The sequence below is a fragment of the Chaetura pelagica genome, unplaced genomic scaffold (assembly GCF_000747805.2).
Source record: "Chaetura pelagica isolate M959 unplaced genomic scaffold, ChaPel_1.0 scaffold312, whole genome shotgun sequence".
Lineage (NCBI taxonomy): Eukaryota > Metazoa > Chordata > Aves > Apodiformes > Apodidae > Chaetura > Chaetura pelagica.
The window spans coordinates 1,785,719-1,807,026 of record NW_009952485.1 but is presented as its reverse complement, the minus strand read 5'-3'; the positions used below and the strand labels follow the sequence as shown (position 1 = coordinate 1,807,026).

Here is a 21,308-nt window from a genome sequence, read left to right as displayed (position 1 = left end):
TAGAAAGTATTTTAAGCCTTTATACAAAAAGAAGAAAAACATGGCTTATATCACACATAAAAGTAGCACAGTTCATTCTCCCACAGTATGGAAACTAGGGCCAGAAAAAAGGAGATTATGGAACAGATAAAGTACATAGAATCACTACTGTTGCTTCAGAATTTATAAATATATCAAAGAAACATGAGTTACAGAAATCAATGCCTTAGCTGTAAGCACTGGTGGAGCAAAAGACAAACAAACAGCCTTAGAGTAAGCATATTTTACAAAATGTCCCTGCGTATCACAAAAGATTGCATTCACAGGTAGCACAGAAATTCCAAAGACCTCAATTTTAGGAACATATACATTATGGATGTAATCAATTTTTAATCCCCAGGGATACCAGAGGCTGATTGTATACTTCAGAACAGGGGAACTATTATACTGGAGATTTCTTGTTAAAGAATATCTGGAGGTTGTGAGCAGTATAAAGAACTCAGTTGTAATATAAAAATGCTAGTGCTAATCTCAGAATGTAATGTCTTGCTTTGACAACAAAAATCTATCAATCATTATCTCTGAAGTTTCACATTTAAAGTATAACAATCTTAATATGAGATTGATGTGTCAATTATTATCTTTGTTCTTCCTTGTTCAAACTTTTTGGCATCTTTTTTAAAGAGAAAAGCTTTTCTCCCAACTTGCTTATACTACTGTGTGGAGGTATTCTTTGTTTTTCCTCTCCTTCATGCAAGCACAGAAGTATGCATGCAGCAAAAATAATGACAACACACTTCTCTAATATCAGTGTCCAATGCAAATGCAAAATACTCAAGTAAACCAAAACAAGGACAACACTGCTGGCCAGGGAAAGGAAACACAAGACAGTACTCTGCTTTAAGATTAGGCTTGTGAACTTAGAGATGTACAAAAAGACACAGAGATTATACATACTTGCAAACAAATAGGACGCAGTCTTTTTTTTCTTTTAATTAACCTGAAGAGGCATATAGAATCTGCCATGATTTATGAAATCTAAAAATGAAAAATGGTTGTCCAAACAACACTACTAGACACTTGTTTTCAACAAGACAGATCTGATAATGAAATGGAGACTTTAAATTTTAACTGTCCCCTTCAAAGTCTGATATTACTTCTTATCCATGGACTTTTAAAGCAAAAAATTTTGGAATAATGCAAACAGAGTGGAATAAAGGTAGAAAAGTTTAGTTTGGTCAAAGGAAAAAAACCCTACGATACATTAAATATGCACAGGCTCAAAAAAAAAATCTTATGAAGCCACGAGCATTTTCTGAAATTTAATTTCTTGTATCTTGGTAAATAAAAAACAAAAAAACCCTAGCATTCAGTGCTTCCAATAAACCTAAGATTGTTCTTTTACAATCTTTCAAATAAAAATCTAACATTTGAAGCAAGTTAGTAGAAATACTGAGAAGAATCCACTATGTCATTATGTGGACTAGAATCATACAAACGGTTTCTAAAAATAAGTTAAAATTAATATATAATTTGAATAGTTCTAGATTTCATTGTTTCAACAAAACTTTACAATTAATTTTATGTTCTCTGATGAGGAAACCTTTCCTCCACACATAAACTGTAAGCACCAGAATTATATTTTACTTATGGATAAATGTTCTATTTTCATCTAAATCCTCAAATTGTGAATCCTTTTTTGCATATACTTGGCCTATTTACATTCTGCCAATATTGAGTAATGCAAATCAATTCCAGGAATGACACAAAACTTTAAAAAGACCAAAAAAGCTATAGTCTTTTAGTTCTAACCTATTTGAAGAAGTACTGAAATTAAGATAGAGATTAAATTAAACTTTTAAAGGCATTTTCACAATATACCAAGCAAAACTTACTGCTGTGACATGAGATACATCTGTTGAAGAGCTTGCAGAATTCTGTGGACCACCCATGTGCATCTTGCTGATATGTGTATTTAAACTGCCCAGGCTTTTGAAGACACAGCTACATTCTGTACAGTTGTATGTAGGGCCATTCTTCACCTTCAATAAAACAAAACAAAAAAAAATTGAGTACATTGTCCCTAAATCTATCAAATTTTGTATTTTTTATTATTTACCCAGATAACAAATACACTATGGGGTTATGAGAGCTCAAATGGTTTCTTTTTCCAAGTTACTGATATCCAGTTGTGGAATCAATCTGGTATCTCTCAGATATCTGGTCAACTGGAATCTACGTGTGTGACTGTCATCTCCTATTACCACTTCTCCATGCTGGGAAGCACCAGAGAGTAAAACAAACATCATCTCGCAAATGAGGCCTCATACTTTTCTCTCCTTACAATTGCCTACCATTATACACATAGAAACAAAAACAAACTGTAACTTTATCAACTGAGATGTGTCTGAAGATGTAACATGATACAAAATACAAATACTATGAAGAGAAAAAATGCAGATAATTTATCTTCAGATTTTGGGTATCTTCTCTTTACTTTTGCAAACATATCTTTTATAAATTTCCAAGAAAAAAAAAAAAATCCATTTTATAGGTCAAAGTAGAATGAAAGCAAGATGGATCAGGCCATAGAGACTGCATGAAAAAGAAGCAAATAAGAAACCCACCAAAAAAAGAACAGTGTCAAGGGCAACGAAGTTCAGTATATAGTTTGAACTGAATTTAAACACAGAGGATGAGAAAGTGATCAGCAGCAACTTGTTTGGAACTTTCAGGCCAAGGGGTTAAGGTAATTAAAGCAGGTAAATTTGCAGATTCCCACCATCCTCACTTCCCCCTTCTCCTTCGTCTATCACAAAACAGTAAGAACCAGTGCAGTACTTTTCATTATGTAGGAAACAACAAAATCTCCAAAACAAAACATGCTTTTAATATAGTATGGAATTTTGTATTTTCTGGTATTAGCTTAAACTGGTGAAAAGACCTTCAGAAAGAAGTACCAACAGATAAAATACTCGTACAACTAAACAGTGATACATGAAGTAAAAACCAACCTATTTTATTACTGCCTGTAACATTTTGTAACTGTCTCAGGATAAAATAAAGAACAGGGCTCTGTATGCACCCTTGAAGTAAACACAACAATAGCAAGAAAGAAAAAAAATAATCAAGAAATTCTTGAAAGGAATAACTAAAACATATACTCAAGATCACTAAACATAGCAAAAGATGTGATCAAGAGGCATCACTTAAAGTCCCTTATCTCAAAACCTTTTTTTCTTACAGAAAAACAGAGTATCAGAGAAAAAAGTGAAAAATATTTTTGGCTTGATACCCAACAATCTTGTCATATTGAAAAAAAACAAGGTAAATGATGAAATTAATGCTGTGTTCTTTTTATGTAACAAAAGGTATCACAGAGGGAGCTGTGAACAATGAGGAAGACTAGTCATACAAAATCATGTGAAATGTAAATAAATTATTTCATATAATTAACTGTAATACAAAACACTAAGACATATTCTATGAAGGACTATATCCTAAAAGTAAGAATCTCTAAGACATTAAAAGGATCCTTAGTAAAAACATCCAAAGAATAAAGTGGAAAACAAGAAAGCAAATCTCAGACAGTTAGGGGAAAGAGCGAGAGCAGAGACTACATTCTGCATGCAGGAAAAATAGTAAGAAAAAAACCCTGCCTCTATTAACTTTGTACTTTTGAAATCAAAACTAGGTCTTGTTCTATAGGTATTTCCAAACACAAATTACTCAAGTCAACAAGAAATTTACTGAACAAAGTTGCATAGCCAAGGCTGCTCAAAAGATTATACTGCGCTACCACAGCATTACCTTTTGACTCTTAAAAATAGTCTGTTACAAAGGAAAAATAAAATACAACAAAACAACAGTATAAAAAGGTTCAAAACAACGTTTTAAATCCTATTTTGTAATTTTCTTCAATCTTTAGCTGAAAAACTTCTGAAAAGGCTGTTAAGATACATACTTCAAAGACAAACTGCAAATATGCTGTGATGGTATTAGTGGGTTGCTATTTGGTCTGGAAATTTTTCACCATTTTCTGCTTTGCTGCTTTTGATTTACTTTCATCTGATTCTAGCCCTAGCTCTCCCAAGACTGGCATACACACATTTTCATACACCTAAACCCATTAGTAATTAACTAATCTATCAACGTGCTGAAAATGCAATGGTAAACAAAGGCTTTGCTGGTTATCCTAAGTATATGATTATTCAGATTAAGGGATTTTAGGAAAACTGAATTTACAGGTAAAACAAAAAAATACCATCTATCCCACAGTGGTAAATTTATACTGACTGCAGAAAGCACTAGAGAGCATAGGAATAGCAAAGAGGACAAGCTACATACTGAAAATTAAATAAGCAGTATATTAGCACCAACTACTTTATGAGTAATTGTATTTACCTCTGAATGAACTCTCTGTATGTGTGACTGAAGATTGCCTTTCTGAGAAAAGGCTGCAGGACAAAAGGCACAAGCATGGGGTTTTTCACCAGTGTGCTTGATCATATGGGTCTGCAATGCCCCCTTCTGGTTAAAGGCTTTTCCACATTCACTGCATTTAAAAGGTCTTTCACCTGAAAGCAACAGAATCATAGCATCACAGAATCATTAAGGTTCTAGAAGACCTTCAAAATTATCAATTCCAACAACCAGCTCAACATCCCTGTGGTCACTAAACCATCTCCCGAAGTGCCATGTCTACCCCTTTTTTTAACACCTCCATGGACCCTGCCTCCACTACCTCCCTGGGCAGCCCGTTCCAGTGCATCACTGCTCTTTCTGTGAAGAAATTTTTCCTAATATCCAATATGCACCTCCCCTGTGGCAACTTGACCCCATTTCCTCTTGCCCTGTCACTTATCACTAGGGAGAAGAGGCCAACACCCACCTCACCACAACCTCCTTTCAAGTAGTTGTAGAGAGCAATGAGGACTCCCTCAGCCTCCTCTTCTCCAGGCTGAACAGCCCCAGCTCCCTCAGCCTCTCCTCGTAAGACCTGTTCTCCAGACACCTAATCAGCCTAGTTGCCCTTCTCTGTACCCTCTCCAGCACCTCGATGTCCTTCCTATCCTGCAGTGCCCAAAAGTGCACACAGTGCTCGAAGTGCAGCCTCACCAAGGCGAAGCACAGGGGCAGGATCACCTCCCTGGTCCTGCTGGCCACACTATTCCTGATGCAGCCAGGACATCATTGTCCTTCTTGGCAACCTGAGCACACTGCTGGTTCATGTTCAGCTGCCTGTCAGTCAGCACCCCCAGGTCTCTCTCAGCTGGGCAGCTCCCCAGCCACTCCTCCTCAAGCCTGTAGTGCTGTTGGGATTTATTGTGGCTGAAGTGCAGGACCTAACATTGGGCCTTACTGCAACTCATACAACTGGCCTTGGCCCATCGATCAAGCCTATACAGATCCCCCTGCAGAGCATCCCCACCCTCAAGCAGATCGACGCTCCCACCCAATTTAGTGTCATCTGCAAACCTACTGAGGGTACACTCTATCTCCTCATCCAAGTCAGCAATAAAGATGTTAAACTTTAAATTAACATGAGTAGTTTCCTGTATCTAACTGAAAAATTTACCAAGTAAAATAAAATATTGCATGTATGTATCCGTACATACAAACATAAACATAGAAATAAACTTTATTAGGTGTTTTGACAATTAAATTGTTTACCTTGACCATTAATCTCAGCATCTACTCCAATGAAAAGATTATATGACCTAGCTGATGATTATCAGTTAAAATGGGTAAAATAAACGAAACCTGTATGAAATAATTATTTAGAACAGCTTCCTTGATCTTGTGGTTTGCAAAATTCTCAGAAGCTGCTACGCTAAACCACTGGAGGAAAAGAGGAAAAGTAAAACCAAAACACATATACCGCTCATTTACACAAAATCCTATGAAATGCATATACCTGCAAAGGGAGGAGCAGAGGACAGAATGCACAGTAATAAATAACCAACAGTCAAAAATTTAGCCTTTTCTTTAGTGTAAAATGAAAAAGTCTTATTTTTCCGCAAGCTTTCGTAACACTGCCAAGTCGGCCTATAGGTCCTGCTCCTTAATACTAATATTAAAAGCCATTCATTCTTTACAACAACTTACTGAAAATATTTTTTAATTATATGAGATATTGTACAGCTCTGCTCAAAAATAATTTTAAAATCTTGAATCTTTATATTACAACTGAATATTAAAGAAAATCTAGGCAATATTGATCCAGGAATGCTCTGTCACTATCTTCTGATTTTAGTGTTCTCAGTGCTGTGCATACTTACAGTTATTTGTACATTAACAGATTCAGCATTAAAAATTCCCCAGAAACAAAACATAACTGAATTAACATATTAGGAAGCTACATATTATAAACACAGAGATACTAAAAACAAAATTCAGTTTCTTACATCCATGTATCTTAATTGTTAATCAGAAATATCCATTGTGAACTCTGCATCACTCTTTTTTTTCTTTTAGTAAACAGTTTAGCTGTGGTAACTGCAGGACCTTGAGAAGATTTAACACTGCATTTGCATATTTCTACAGCAAAAACACAATGACCATGCTATTGTCTGCTACATCAGGAAGTACCAACATGTGCTAAATATTCCACACATGGAGGAGCACACACTAAAACATTAGTATTTTCATATTACTTATAAGTGTATAGCTTCAATTACAGCTAGTTTAAAATGATGAATTCTTAATTTAATTCACATAGCTTGAAATAAAAGCAGCTATTTTCTGAAACAGATTACAAGTAACTCACATAGTATAAACTCTGCAGGAGTGTTTATTTTCTGTTCTGCTGCTTATGGGTTTTGAAAATGCTTCACGGTCTGTAGGTTTTAACTGCATATTTTTTAATATATTCAAATACAGAACACTGATTCAAACCTTGAAATATGGTGACAAAATTCCTATTGGGCTTTCATAAGTAAAAGGCTTAGCTTTTACTAGTAGCTGCTGATGGACATAAATAAGTATTGCTTCAGGTTAAGTTTGCCTGTAAATCTCATTATAAAAACTGAATCTTAATTCTAGTGTGGAAATGTGGAATTTCTGTATTCCTCACGTATAACTTAATAAAATACAGATTTGGGAAGAGGGACGGGGAGTTCATTACTTAATTATTAATATGGGAATTGCAATCTTTAAGACTTAATTTTATTTTCCCCAAAGGGTGTAAGCGCTTGAAATTAATAGCTATAAAGAGAAAAAGCATTAGAATTAAGACACTAAATGTAATGTTGTTAAAACAGCATGTACAAGTGAAGACTAAAGTATTCTAAGTTCTTTAAAGAAGAGTTCTTCCTTCCTACATATTTTTACAGTACCCCAAGCAACTGGATACCAGACAGAGCAACTGCAGGTTTAGACTTATAGCATATTTCACAAATTAAATGAGTATTCATTACCTACTTGGAACATAAAATGACCCACTGTCATGTGGAGATAGGGACTACATTTTCTGTCGCTGGTTTCCCAATAGACAAATGGACTTTTATCCTTCAAAACCTTTAAACCTTTTAAACTTTTTTAAGCTTTAAAAAAAGTGTCCTCGACCAACTAAAACCTTGTTTCTTTAATTTTTACTAAAATAAGCTAAAATAATATCTCTAATAGAGACAAGACTCTAAAATAAATAAGGTAATTTTCAATATTTTTTTTATATTACTTTGAGGAAACTTTAAAACAGGTACAAGGGTGACCTCTTGTGACTCTGACTAGATCTGTAAAACTTAAAAAAAATTCCTAAGACAGAGTCACGCCATGGAATTTTTATTTTTTCCCCTTGGTAAACAAAAGTCATTCTTGTAAATGGCAACTCATCACCTCACTCTGAACAGACTGCTAATACAAACAACAAGGCACACTTACATAATGAACTGCCTGAATTAGCTAAAAACTAGACAAACAGCAGCTTATTCACAAGATGGAAAGCACATACAAAGAGCACATCACTGGAGCACCTCCATTGAATCAAAAGTAATAAAACTGGCACTCTATAACAAATGAAACCTATAAAGTAGTTAAATTTTTCTTAAATTGTTTCTAATGACATACATCTGGAAATTTTAAAGGCATGTAAATTTCCTAAGCAAAGGAATTACTTAAACGTTTTAAAGCAACAGGTAACAGCATCTAATGAGACAAATGCATTTATACCACTTGAAGTCCCAACAGGAAGAAAAATATTTAGCATTTCATAGATTAACTGAATTCTACAAAATAAATACAAACTAAAATAATTACTTTCACAGTCTCACCTGTGTGTATTCTAACATGTCGTGTTAACTGACTTGGTTTCTGGAACGTCTTTCCACAGTGAGGACAGGAATAGGTAAACCCACTTCTGTCAATGTTTCTGTTATAAGATCTGGTATTTGATACCCTGTCATTTAAAAATAAATAAAGTTATATTAATATCAAACATGATTTTGAAGACGCCTATTCTACCCCATACAGTCTTAATTTGATGACAATATCTAGTATCAGCTGCAACAATTAAAACCCGAACTCTTTAATGATACTTAAAGAACAATGTAAACAGCACTTTTCTAAGCACCTACATTTACCAAGAATTTTAGTTATTTCTGTAGTAAAATCAATACATCTTAGAGGCTCTCTAGAGACATTTGCGTTGTAAATTCTGCCAGAAGTACAGTATGACTTCACAACTACTATTTTGGTGGGAACTTTCAAGTCCATTTCTTTTGCCTGTACATAGGTAAGACTGCCATCCTTAACTAGAACATGAAGATCTCATGAACTAGAGTACAAATGCCATTGCTGAAGTTAACACAAACAGGTTAGGAATTTAACAACCCAAATACTCACCACTGCCCCTCAAAGACAAACCACAACCTCCATAGATAAATAGTACCAACAGTCATTTATCTGTAAATCAAACTGATTCGTTTAAATGACTGCTGAAAAAACATCAACAGCAACGTTGAAAAATAACAACTGATTTTATGCTGGAAAAAAGGATCACAACTCAGATAAACAAGCAGACACCAGAAGGCAGTGGGCAAACCATTACTGTACCTAGAGCATTCCACATCTTCTATAGTGCCTATCTACACCTGTGCAATAATCCACCTTGTCAGTACTCCTTAAAGCTAACTGAAATTCCACAAATGTAAATACCTGGTGTTTTTTTTAATAACTCAAGGAATTAGCTAATGTGGAGCAGATATGCAAAACACATCACCATGCTGAAACACAAGCTGGTATAACAATGTAATAAACAGCAGGGAAATAACAGTCTGTGCATAACACAGGAAATCATTACACTTCTGCTCAAATGCTGCATATTCCTGCTCCCAAGAGAACAGAGATATTAAGTGTATATTTAAAGGAAAGTATATTTTCCATTCCAATTACTTCAAAGAAATAGTACACGCATTTTTAAACTCTTACATTCTTGCAGAGAAAGCACAGTGTGGCTAATGTATTTTACTTTACATATTAATTATCTACTACAATTTATTGAAGTATCCAGAGTAAAGTCAAGTGAAGATTGGAGAAGAGGAGAGAGAACAGCAAAGATGTTACAACCTCTTATTTTCATCTCAGGACAGATCTAGACCAGCCTGCTGGAATACACTCTTTGATGAGCAATGTCATCTGCTTCAATTATAGCTGCAGTATTTTAATAAAAGAAGTAACATCCAATTTGGGGGCAATTGTATCGAAAACCCTTAAAGATCACATCATCTTCCAGTATTTAATCATTTAGAGTTGTAATGACAATTTTCTTTTTAGCAGAAGGTAGATACCAAATTTAAATTGTAACTTTATAACAGTTTTCCATTCAAATAGTTTAGAGACAAAACAGAACACATTTTTGGGAAGGGAAAGTGCAACCACTCTGAAAAAAAATTAAGGAAACAAGGCTCTTCATAGCTTTTTTATATCCTAAAAGATTTCTGAAGCTTATTTTACACTGAAAAGCAGGAATCAAATTGATTTATGTCTTTGAACTTTAATACACTCTACACAGTCTAAAGAGTTAGATGAAACATTAACTTTTCATAATTCATCAATTCATCTCTTCATACTCAACAATACAAAAAGATTGTGTCAAATAAAAAAAAATAATCCAACTTTCCACTTTTTTCCTTTCAAATCAATGTTTACTGCATAACAGAAGGTCTGAGCTACTTAGCTTTGTGATGACGTGGAGCAGGAACACTTATGCAATTCATTAACCTGACTCACATACATCTATTTCATTGGTAACTCTTGTGAAAGAGCAGCAAAGCACCATTATGGACAGTAGTTCACTGAATACAAATGCAACATGTTTCTACATCTGAACTGATAAATTTAATTAAATTAACTAATTTAATTAAACTTAATTAAATAAAATTAATTAATTAATTAAATTAATTCAATGTACTGCTATTAGCCTTTTTTAAAAAATGAACACACTTCACCTGTCTTTACAAATAGTGAGCAGAGAGAACTATGCTTAGTATGGGTGCCTAAATACAAAAACAGGAGGGGAAAAAATGGTCTCCAAAAATAATCACCTACTTCAGAAATGTTTTTAAAATGTTTTAAAACATTTTTAAAATGTTTTATGATTTTCATAACAGCATACCAAAGATAATAGATTATCTGTCTAGATCACGGTACTTTTTTGACTGGAAAAACTACTCCTTTTCCCAGCTACCACCAGAGAAAGAACATTTGCTCATTTTGTTACAATCCTGTGACTGTCACCTTATTTTAAAGTGCGTTTTCATATGCTCCTTTAGCTGTGAGGAAGTTTCAAATTCTTTTTTGCAAGACTTGCAGCTGTGGATCCTACTGCCTGCCAATTCTTGACGATGTTCTTCCATGTGTATAGACAGCTGACTCTGTAAAGTAAATTCATCTCCACACTCTGAACAGATAAGATTCTGAAAGAGATAATAAGAGACTGATTTTTCTAAATATTTCCAAACAGCAGTACACACGCACAAGCTTTGCTCAAGTAATTGAATGCATCCTTCTATGGACCTTGGCAGCTGCAAGTTAGCAGCAATGAAAAGAATACAAGCAAGAAAGGTTTATGAGCCCCATAATAATGGAATCATGAACAATAATCACTGCAAGTTTATGGTAATATTTGTATTTTAAGAAACTCCACTGAAGCTGAATTCTGAAAAAGTTCATACAGTAGCAGAAACAAGCAGTTCAGCACCATCCTCACCACTTTTCCTTACTTCCTTGATCCACACAACAGAAATTTACCTCAGTACCATTACACTATGGTCTACATAGACACTTGCAAAAAATATTGTTTTTTTAATCAAAACTCTCCTAACAGTAAGTTCAGGAATTTTACACTTCTACTGGTTAAAGTTATCCAGATTGTCATCTACTTTTTTAACAGTAATCCCACCTCAGCTAAGTTCACAGAAAAGACGACAGAAATAAATAGGGACACATAATTCTTTTGACGCCTTAATTTTAGCACTGTTAAACATATCCCTTTCCAAACATATTGGTATTGCATATCATTTAAAATGGAAATGATACTTGTACTGCAAAAGCACTGCCATTTCTCTGGAATTCAGAAGCAGATTCAAAGACAAGTATTATTCCAATGAAAACTAAAAACTCATTTATTTGATTTCCTTTTCGCTTTTCAAAACCATTAGTTTCATTTCTCAGTGTATCTTTATTTTACAAAATCTAAGCACATTTAAGATTAAACATCAAAAAATATTCACCATCGCTGGCAATGCATTTATTATATGTTCGTTACTGGGGTGAATAACTCCAGACAGTTTTTTTCTTGGTTCATTTTTCTGTAATTGTCATTATCACTGCAAATGGAAATGTTTTTTATCCTCCTCCCTTTTTTTCCCTTCTTGAATGATCCAGAAGGATCTACATTCAAGTCCGAATGTGAATACTTCGCATTGAAATATACTGTTATTATACAACAAACGTGGTTTATCATGATCCTTTCATACAAGTGGGGAAAAATGACTTGAATTGAAGCTTACAATGCATGTTATACCAGACTCACAGACCCCAGAACTAGGAGTTTGTCAATTGCTTCTCAGCACTTTTCAGAAGCACATTTATGACATTAAGTGGCCAAAACAGTAGCCTAAGAAGTCTGAAGATGACAAAAGCTATGTATTTTTATTGTATTTATGAAGTTGAGATGACAAAAGCTATGTATTTTTATTCATTACTCTGGAATTTGCTGAAAGAAAGCAAGGTAAAGGTAAAACAGAAAAACTGTACAAAAAAACCAGCAATACATCAAGCCCAACAGCCTCTCTCTGGAATAGGCAGTTGCAGATATTTTTTTTTGTCCCTCAAGAAAACAAAGCATCCACCACCACCCACAAAACAAGTTGCACAATTGTTAACCTCACTATGGTTAACTAATCTTCTTAACTAACCACCTTTTAACATTAAACAAAAGGGGCTGATAGTATATTGCTAGGTAACATTTACAATTGTCAAACTCAAAAATAATTTTACAAAGCTTTGCTCATCTAGTTCTGCCTGCATTGACTATCTTTATTTTATCAGATGTGGTATCCAAAGAAGACTCTGGAACTCATAATTTTCATCTGTTTAGTATCAATGACTCCTACTATCTGTAAAATGTTTCAACTTGCACTTTTTTCAAATAACATCGCTAAGGCAGGAGATACCACATACAGCGAAAATTCTTTAAAAAAACAACAACAACAAAACAAACAAAAAGCATCCACAAACACCAGGATTTTAAAATGGAAATTTCACTTTGTATCCACCTAATACCAGTTTTAACTTTTTATACAAATTGAGGTTTTCCTAAGGCCCAAGAAAACCTCATGCTCATGGGGAATGTCTAATGCAATAAATTAAAATATTTCAGTTTTTTATTTAGCATTCTTGTCTCACCAGGTCAAAAAGTAGCAGTGGATACCACTGAACATTTCCTCAGTAGAAATGGACACAACCAAGAATCCTCTACAAGATTGGTAATATTTACACAAGGTATGTTCTTTATGACCTCTTAAAAGAAAAATACCCGGAAAGGTAAGAATTCCAAATGCGGGTTGTGGTTTTTATTCATTAAACTGTTTTATCACACACAAATCAGCAAAGAAAGTGAGGAGAAAAGTTTGTCTCTTGCAAGCTTGATTTTAATAGCCCAGAAAATTCCTTTTGGAACTTCTCACAGGAGCAATCAATCAGGAAAAATTGTGATGTTTCAATACAGACAGACACACCTTTCTAACAGCAGAAGTAAGAATAGCAAACAGGAGGGAGAATGTGCACAACTGGTAACTCAGCTTCTTACACTGCACATTATAAAAACTCCTGCATGTTTGCTAAGAATTTAACAAATGCATTATAAAAATGGATAATGAGGGGGAAAGGAACAGGAACTCTTCTCTAGTGAAACAACCACTCAAAAAAGTAGTGGTACTTCTAGACAAGGAGCAGTTTCATGATGCAAGAAATAGATGGCAAGTGTCGCACCATGACATCTGCCATCAAAATTGATCACCCACACTATCACACGTGGGCTTATCATTCAATGTACCTAAAGTCACAGAAATTCCTTACAAATAGAAGTATTTGTAAATAACTAACCAGTTAAAGTTCACTGATATGATATCTATCAAATATGCACAAAGTCTCTTTGTTAGCAAAGACAGGAAAGAAACTCTTGCTTATACCCAGTACATCAATTTCTGCTTCTATTACTAAAACAAATTTGACACTACAGGTTTTATACTTCTTCTGAATGCGACCATTTATTCAATCTTCCACTCTAAAGCATATATATAAGGGATTAAGTACAACCATTATTACATGTCTTTTTAAAGTTTAAATTATGATATTTAACAAATTACCTCTTCTTTCTCATGTAGCATTATATGAGCTTTCAGACTGGCTACTCTGGAGAATTTCTTGTTGCACACAGGACACGTAGGATCTTCACCATTGTGAGTACATTTATGAAGTGTCAAGTTGAATTCAACATTAAATGACATCGGACACTGGTCACATCTGTGAGGCTGTTTGTTTAAACCACAAAATTAAGACAAAATTCAGTATTCTCAGAGGTTATATATACCCTAGGTGACACATACAACCATCAAAATCAAAATGTTTAAAATAAAAAAGAGCAATTCAAGTTACCTATATATCACAATGATCCTTATTAATAACAGTCTTTATTATTTTCTCTTTTTTTATCTCACTACTGGAAATGCAAATACAGCATTTCAAAAGTGTATGGGGGAGGAAAGCTATATGAAGACAGTGAAGTTAACAGGAGATAAGAATGAACAAGAGACAAAAATAAATTTTCCTACTTTAACTGAGATTGTGAACTCTCCTTAAGTAAAATTAAAAATGAAAACAGCAAAGAGCTTAGTTTACATCAGGGTTGAATGCTCTTCAGCTGGCATCTCCACAATGAGTTTTTATTCCTTAAGAGCACTTACACAAGTATGCAATAGCATGGTTTTAAGAATATTAATTTCCATTTTTTAGGCACTAACTTTACAACATTGAAACTTCTGTAAGTAGTTCTTTGTATACATATGAATTATCATCCTAAAGTCCTACATTTTGTAAAAAATAATCTGTATCTACAGCTACCTCAAACAGTGATAAAACTATTTATCTATCACATATAAAGTAGTTTTAACTTTGTGAAATAGAAAGCAAGGAAGAGAAATTAAATGCTTAATTACAGATCAAACCTGCTGCAAAAACCCCCATTTAAAAAGGCATGCCTGTATTTTTCTCATTATTTCCAAAATTTGATTTGTAAACGATGACAATAACCTACTGACTAATACATACATACTAGATTAGGTTGTCTGACATTGCTGGGAACAGCTACTAGAGACTAGCAGGGTTCAGTTAATCATTATAAGCATTAGTTTCTTTTTATTGCTAATGTGTATAATCAGTTTGCAAATTCAATTAAAACATACCCATATATCTTCTCACCTACCTGAATATTTTATAAATCAAATAAAATTAAAAATTACGGAACTAGAAACAACACTAACTAAATGGCATCAAAGTAAGCTCCTGTCTCAAAGGAAATACGAGGAAGTACAAAACAGAATCTTCATAAAACTCTGAAGTCCCCAAGCAGCGGGGGATGTGATTAGTGATGTGATTAAAACAAACTGGAAAGTGATGTCTTGTGTTAGCTTTACTTGATAGTATATTAAAATATCAAAATACACTGGTATCTTCTAAAATTGTATCTACTAAAATTCATACCTTGTCATTTTGCTCATGATCCCTCATGTGGCGCTGGAACTGAGTCTCTTTTGGAAAAGACAGTAAACAGATCTCACACTTATGGAAGTCAGGTACTTGGTGGGGAAAATTACTGTTTTCTGTATTCAGTATCAGAACATCATCTATAAAGCAAGCATTGAAACATTTATATGAACTCACATTTCATTTACTTATTTATTGTAAAAAAAGAACTCTGAAGTAGAAACTATTCAAACCCCTCTAAGATTTTGACTTGCACAACATTCTCATTTCACAGGATCTTGAAGATCTTGGACATAAACATTACTGCTTCCATTTACACAGGTCAACAGAACACATCCATCCCTCAAACTGCCAGTCACTAAGGAGAGACATAATCACCTTTTACTAGTAATTTGAAAGAAGTTATTTCTGTGCTTAACAAACACCCATCAAGTCTGCAACAAAATCTGCCAAATACACTAGTAGGAGTAAGATGCTGACAGGGGTTACTTTTAAACACTAGATCATCTGTTTAAAAAAACCCCCTTTTTAATATGGCATAGCCAGCAGTTCTCACTACAAAGGTTTTCTGCTCTCCTCCACTTTTTTTTCTTTAAAGGAAAATACACGCATCTTTTATTCTAGTTCTGGCAATGTAAAACCTTTATTAGTTACTTTCACAGTTGTAAAGCCAACATCAACATTTTAAATAGCTGAGATAGATGCAACAAAATGCAAGTCAAACTGTGTACACATTAATTCAATGGAGCAAAAGATTTTTCTTTAAATAAACCCAGTTTAAATCCCTACAGTTTTCTTCTTTTGAACTCCCACAGACATACAACTTCTGATACATAAGTTGCAAGATACTATGTACCCTACTCACATGGCTAAAATAAGTCCTATAAATATTTAAGATGTGAAGAAAATATTAAGCCAAGTAAGTTAAAAATATTTTACACTTAAGGAATACACTCGATATCTTCCTTACTAAGGAAGTTACCTTTATTTAAACAAAAATTTAAGACAAGCAATTGGCAGGAAGGGTTAAAATATCTAAGATCATTCAAACCAATATTAAGCAAATGAAAATAAAAACTGATTGACTCATGCTGCAGATAAGGACACTAAAGAGAAAAAACCAAAAAACAAAGAACTGCGTTTCAAACACTTCCACAACTCAAAGTACATCAACAACAGAATGCAAAAAAAAGGGAATGCTGATTTTATTATCTAGACACACAAGGCCTGATGTTTCTCCCTTTAAAGAAGTCAGTGCTTCTCACCATGTAAGAATTAGACATAGGAAGTAACACAACTAGAAGTTTATTACATCCTGTTTACATTTCCTTAAGAGGATACTGAGATTACAATCCATATAGTAATAGCTCAGTACTGCACCTACATCAAAGTCCCGTTTCATTCAACACACTACTTAGAAGAAAAAAGATAGTAAAAAAAAAATTGGTACCTTACATCCAGACCTCCTTTTTTCCCTGCTAAAATTCTCATCAACAAACTTAAAAAGCTTGTAGTGGAGGAAGCTCTAGGAAACACTTCACCACCAGATATTCTGGGGGAGAAATCAGAACTAAAAACAACATCCTGGGGACTCACCCTTCACTTTTCTGGACTAAATTAACTTTTGCTTTGCAAAGTTTACTTATACATCTTTCTGTTGAGAGATAAATACTTTGCGTAAGTATCACAAACCTTTAATATGTATAAACTTAAACTTTCTGCATCCTTTAAAGGACTCTGAGACGTAAATTCATAGTATATGCAGACACTATCAATAACATCCCTGAAATGGCCACAATTCTTCACAAGTTGAAAAGCACAGCTTTAATTACAAGACACTGTCCTTAGAGCATCCTTGTGACAAACACGCCTAAGAAAAACAAAGGGAACAAGTCAGTTTCAGTAAATACTGGCATGATAAGAAAAACACGGTGAAAGAAAAATCTACTCCAATACCTGGAGTGTATGAAAATGTGCTGCTAGAAGCTTTCCTTTCCCGTAGAAAAGGGAGTAGTTCTTCAATCCCATGAAGGCCTGACCTCTCACTTTAAATTGACAACTGAAAAATGATCCACTCCATTACTTTAGGAAAGGCTTTAAGCCTTCTCCATGAACCAAAGAGATTATTATCTTTTAATATTCACTCTAGATCAAAGACACGAGACAACATACAAAAACAGTGCCTGACAAACCGAAACAGCAGAAGTGTAACTGAAATAAGTAAAGGTCCTAATTTCTCTACAATTTAAAACACAGAAAAAGCAACATACTCACTAGCGTCTGAATAGTATTACCAAATAACATACTTTTTAAGTCAATAACATACATATATAATTTTTATTAAAACATATTGTATCTGTATCAACCACAATATTGATTAATCCACAGGCTATGGATTCTGGAATTAATTCTTCTGGAATTAAAAATTGACTTGAAATTAGCTATGTGTTGATGAAAAATTAAATATCCTTGTGATGTTTCAAAAGAATTTATTACTGTAAGTGTATGAAACCATATCACCTGATGCAAAAATATACAGGAAGAAGGTATTCCAGCTTTTCTTTAAAATCAGGAAATGGTCACCACTAAAATAAACATAACAGGGTAACAAGAGCATAATCTTAAAATATTTCATTGGAAGAACAGAAATACAGCATAAACGTTGGGAAATGAGAAGTTGAGCACATCTCACTCACCCCCTGTGCGTGAGTCGGGAGTTTCTCAAGACTGGTTCATGTGTGACCATAAACCTTGGGCTCCCTGCAAGCCTTCTCACCTTCCATAAGGCTCTCAGACCACAAGGTAGAACAATTAGAAGGCACACATTTACAAAATTCATTGCCTATGACTCTGACATCTTAAACTTTACTCATTCGGATAAAATTTTAACTCTTCCAAAGCCAAATCTTACACTTTTTTGGTTTTATCCTTCATATTGGTGAAGAACAAAAGACAGACTAGGGAGCCAGGATTGTACCCCAGAACCAGCAACTGGACTGTATAGTCCAGACTAACTTGGCAGAGGGCACTTACTGCAGAAATTCTGAAGTAAAAGGCACAACAAATCAATTTAAGTTAGCTTCTACAGATCTTCAAAGGCTCAACTACTGCAAGATCAGACTGAAGACTGTTCTAAGTAGTTACAGCCAGTAGGAATAGGAAAAAAAACAACCCAGTTTGGATTTAAAACAACTCTGAACATTCAACTGTTTCACTTAAAGAGCAAGACTGAGATCTGAAGCAGATTAAAACACAAATTAATTTAATTAAGACTATGTCTGAAGTAGCTTAAGGAAAATATTATACTAGAATAACCTTTTTCCACTTGTATTCTCACTAAAATAGTCTGGTCCTCTATTACCAGCCAAATACTAAGTCACACAGCTCCCTTTTATTAAGGATGCAGGAAGTTACTTTTTATTTTATTATTCCAGTAACAAGGAGAGTATTCAGAATTATATGCCTGCTGAAATCAAGCAACTGGCTAACAGCGAGGACAAAACTGTTGTGTTAAGAACCGCCAAGACAGAAGAAGGGGAAAAAACACTGTCAATTAAAAAGTTCTCAAGCAAGTGAGCCATATTGTGACTTTTCAGGCAGATGTCACAGACTCGTAAAGCATGATTTTTATTGTCAAATGAAAGTTCGGCAGACTTAACCAGACAAAGACACTATTTGCACTGATATCTCTATACCATAGCAGATAAAAGTTATAACCTATATTACCACATTTCAAGGAAATCAGCAATAAAACCCAAATGTGAAATCATCTTTCCTTACTTATATCAAGAGAAAAAAATCGTTTTAGGCACATCAGCTTGGATCATGAAACGAGCCAAACTCTTCAAAATACTGAATCTATCTTAAAGGCCAGCATTTTTGAATACCCAAACCCATGCATATGCCGATTCAAAAACCTGTACTTTTAAATACGCTAAGAAATTTGTTAACTGAAAAACCAACCAAAAAAAAATAATCCCTAACAACTAACTCTAAACTTTCCCTGTGTACCAAATGGAAACAAAATAAAAACACTGGCATAAGTGACAGCATTTGATGGTCACAATTAATCATTTCTCAGATTAGCAACCTATCATAAATAGCTAATATGGTGCCTATGCTCCCAGAAAAAAAAAATATTAGGTACACAGAGTCAGCAATCTATTTATTGTTAGAAATACTTGGTTCAGATGAAAACACAAGCCTGTGGTCTGTTAACGAACTAACAGAATGCCATTAAAGTCAACACAGAATTAAAAGTTTGAGTTTTTAGTTAGAGAAGACATTAACTGACTAAGCATATAATGTCAACAAAATCACATTAAAAACTGGCATGCTCCTAGTAGAGAGAAGCTATTGATTGACATCCATAAACAAACACAGGTAAAAAGAAAACACAAAATTCATATCAGATTAACAAATCCCCTGAAAGATTTGAGGTCTACACACAACAAATTAAAAAACTCAGTGAACAGCTGCAAAGTTTAAAATACTGCCATTTATTAATATTAAATCAATGGAAACAATGCAAAAGCTACTTTTATTTGTTGTTACGATCTGCATGTTTGTTTAGTTGCCACATAAATCAACCCTATTCCATCGTAGTCAAGTACCAATACAATTAAACAGGGAGCATTATGCATCATTATGCACTTGCAAACATATTTTGTTGGTATTCTTACAGTTTGTTCAAAGTGCCCAAAACCACCAGAATCAGATTTGCAATGCACCTATCAACACCAACAAACTTTCAGTTTAAAGATGGACTTATTGAAATACTCTCAATGTTACAACCTTCATGGTCTTTTCAAATTAATTGTCCCTCCCTGCTCAGCAGCAATCAACCTTCAGGTCAACTCAGCCACAGATTTCTGCGATACAGCCTTCATGCACTTCACCTCAGGAGCTGAGTCAGCAAGCAGGTGCTCCCTGCTTTAAGCCACTGATGACAACTCAATGTGGAAGGAGGACAGAATTAGAGCACTCCCAACCATTCCTTCCTTATGTAAGCAGCACTGTGCCTCACGGCAGCCTGCAATCCGCCCTGCAAGGCGCAGAAGGACTCAGTCAGCTGTAAAGGCAGCACAGCCTTATTAGACCCCGAACAGCCTACTGGCCGCCGACTGACAGGACAGTACAAATACAACACACAAGCTTGCGGAATTCATGGATGAAAACTTGTCACCTAAGTTAAAAGGCAGCTGGCAAGTTTAGGGACAAAAGGGTCTGACCCTATCAAAACCTGTTAACTAATTTATAAGCGGAAAGAAAAGCGGTAGGACAAGAGAACAAAGCAAGGATGGTGATAAATGATATTTCCTCATATTAGACTTGAAGTAATAGAACACAAATTAATCACTACAACATTTTGCAATCATAAAAGAATCGGCTTAGCTTAAACCTAGCTCAGCACTCTTAAAGAAAAGCAATAAACACTCATTCCTCACGACTTCTAATAGGAGAAGCAAGGGAAAGCCAGCTCTCAGTTCATGTATCAGACCAAAACCCGGAAGTCAATCAAGATTTGCTCATATCAAAGAAGGCATTTTACTATGGTTTGGTCAATAATCAATTTGGATTTTTAAGTAGCACCAGTCCAGACACTCAGCTTCCAGGAGCACACTGCTGAGATGGATGTCCAGGTGCCAATTTGCCAACACAAAGCAGTGGCACTCCTTCCTGGACCACAGGTGACTCCGGACGTTGCACAGCCACACGGACGCACTGCAGACAGCAGAGAAGCCTGGCAGGACACACAATGAATAGCTCCATTGTAGCTGGTTAGATGCTGAATAGACTGTACTGGGTCTGGCTGGGATAAAGTTAACTTTCTTCACAGCAGCCCATAGGACACTGTTTTAAATCTGTGACTAAAACAACGCTGTTTTAGCTATTGGTGAACAGTGCTTGTACAGCATGAAAGCCTTCTCTGCTTCTCACTCTGCCCCCAACATGAGTAGGCTGAGGGTGGGCAAGAGTCTAAAGAGCACAGCTGATGCAAAGGAACCGAGGGATATAGAGTCCATGCCATACAACAGCATGCTCTGCAATGCAAACTCAGAGCT

At 34.8% G+C, this 21,308-nt stretch overlaps 1 protein-coding gene across 1 annotated transcript in view; it reads right to left on the bottom strand.

The window, feature by feature from the left end:
* Positions 1–15,373, bottom strand: part of ZNF236 (zinc finger protein 236) — a 61,688-nt gene extending 46,315 nt beyond the window's left edge. The window contains exons 1-6 of the mRNA XM_010008823.1: positions 15,241–15,373; positions 13,848–14,012; positions 10,714–10,892; positions 8,250–8,374; positions 4,384–4,556; positions 1,875–2,021 (exon numbers count right to left, since the gene is read on the bottom strand). Of these exons, the coding sequence (XP_010007125.1) occupies positions 1,875–2,021; positions 4,384–4,556; positions 8,250–8,374; positions 10,714–10,892; positions 13,848–14,012; positions 15,241–15,267 (816 nt within the window). The 5' untranslated portion in view covers positions 15,268–15,373. The remainder of the gene's footprint in view (positions 1–1,874; positions 2,022–4,383; positions 4,557–8,249; positions 8,375–10,713; positions 10,893–13,847; positions 14,013–15,240) is intronic.
* Positions 15,374–21,308: the final 5,935 nt, after the last annotated feature.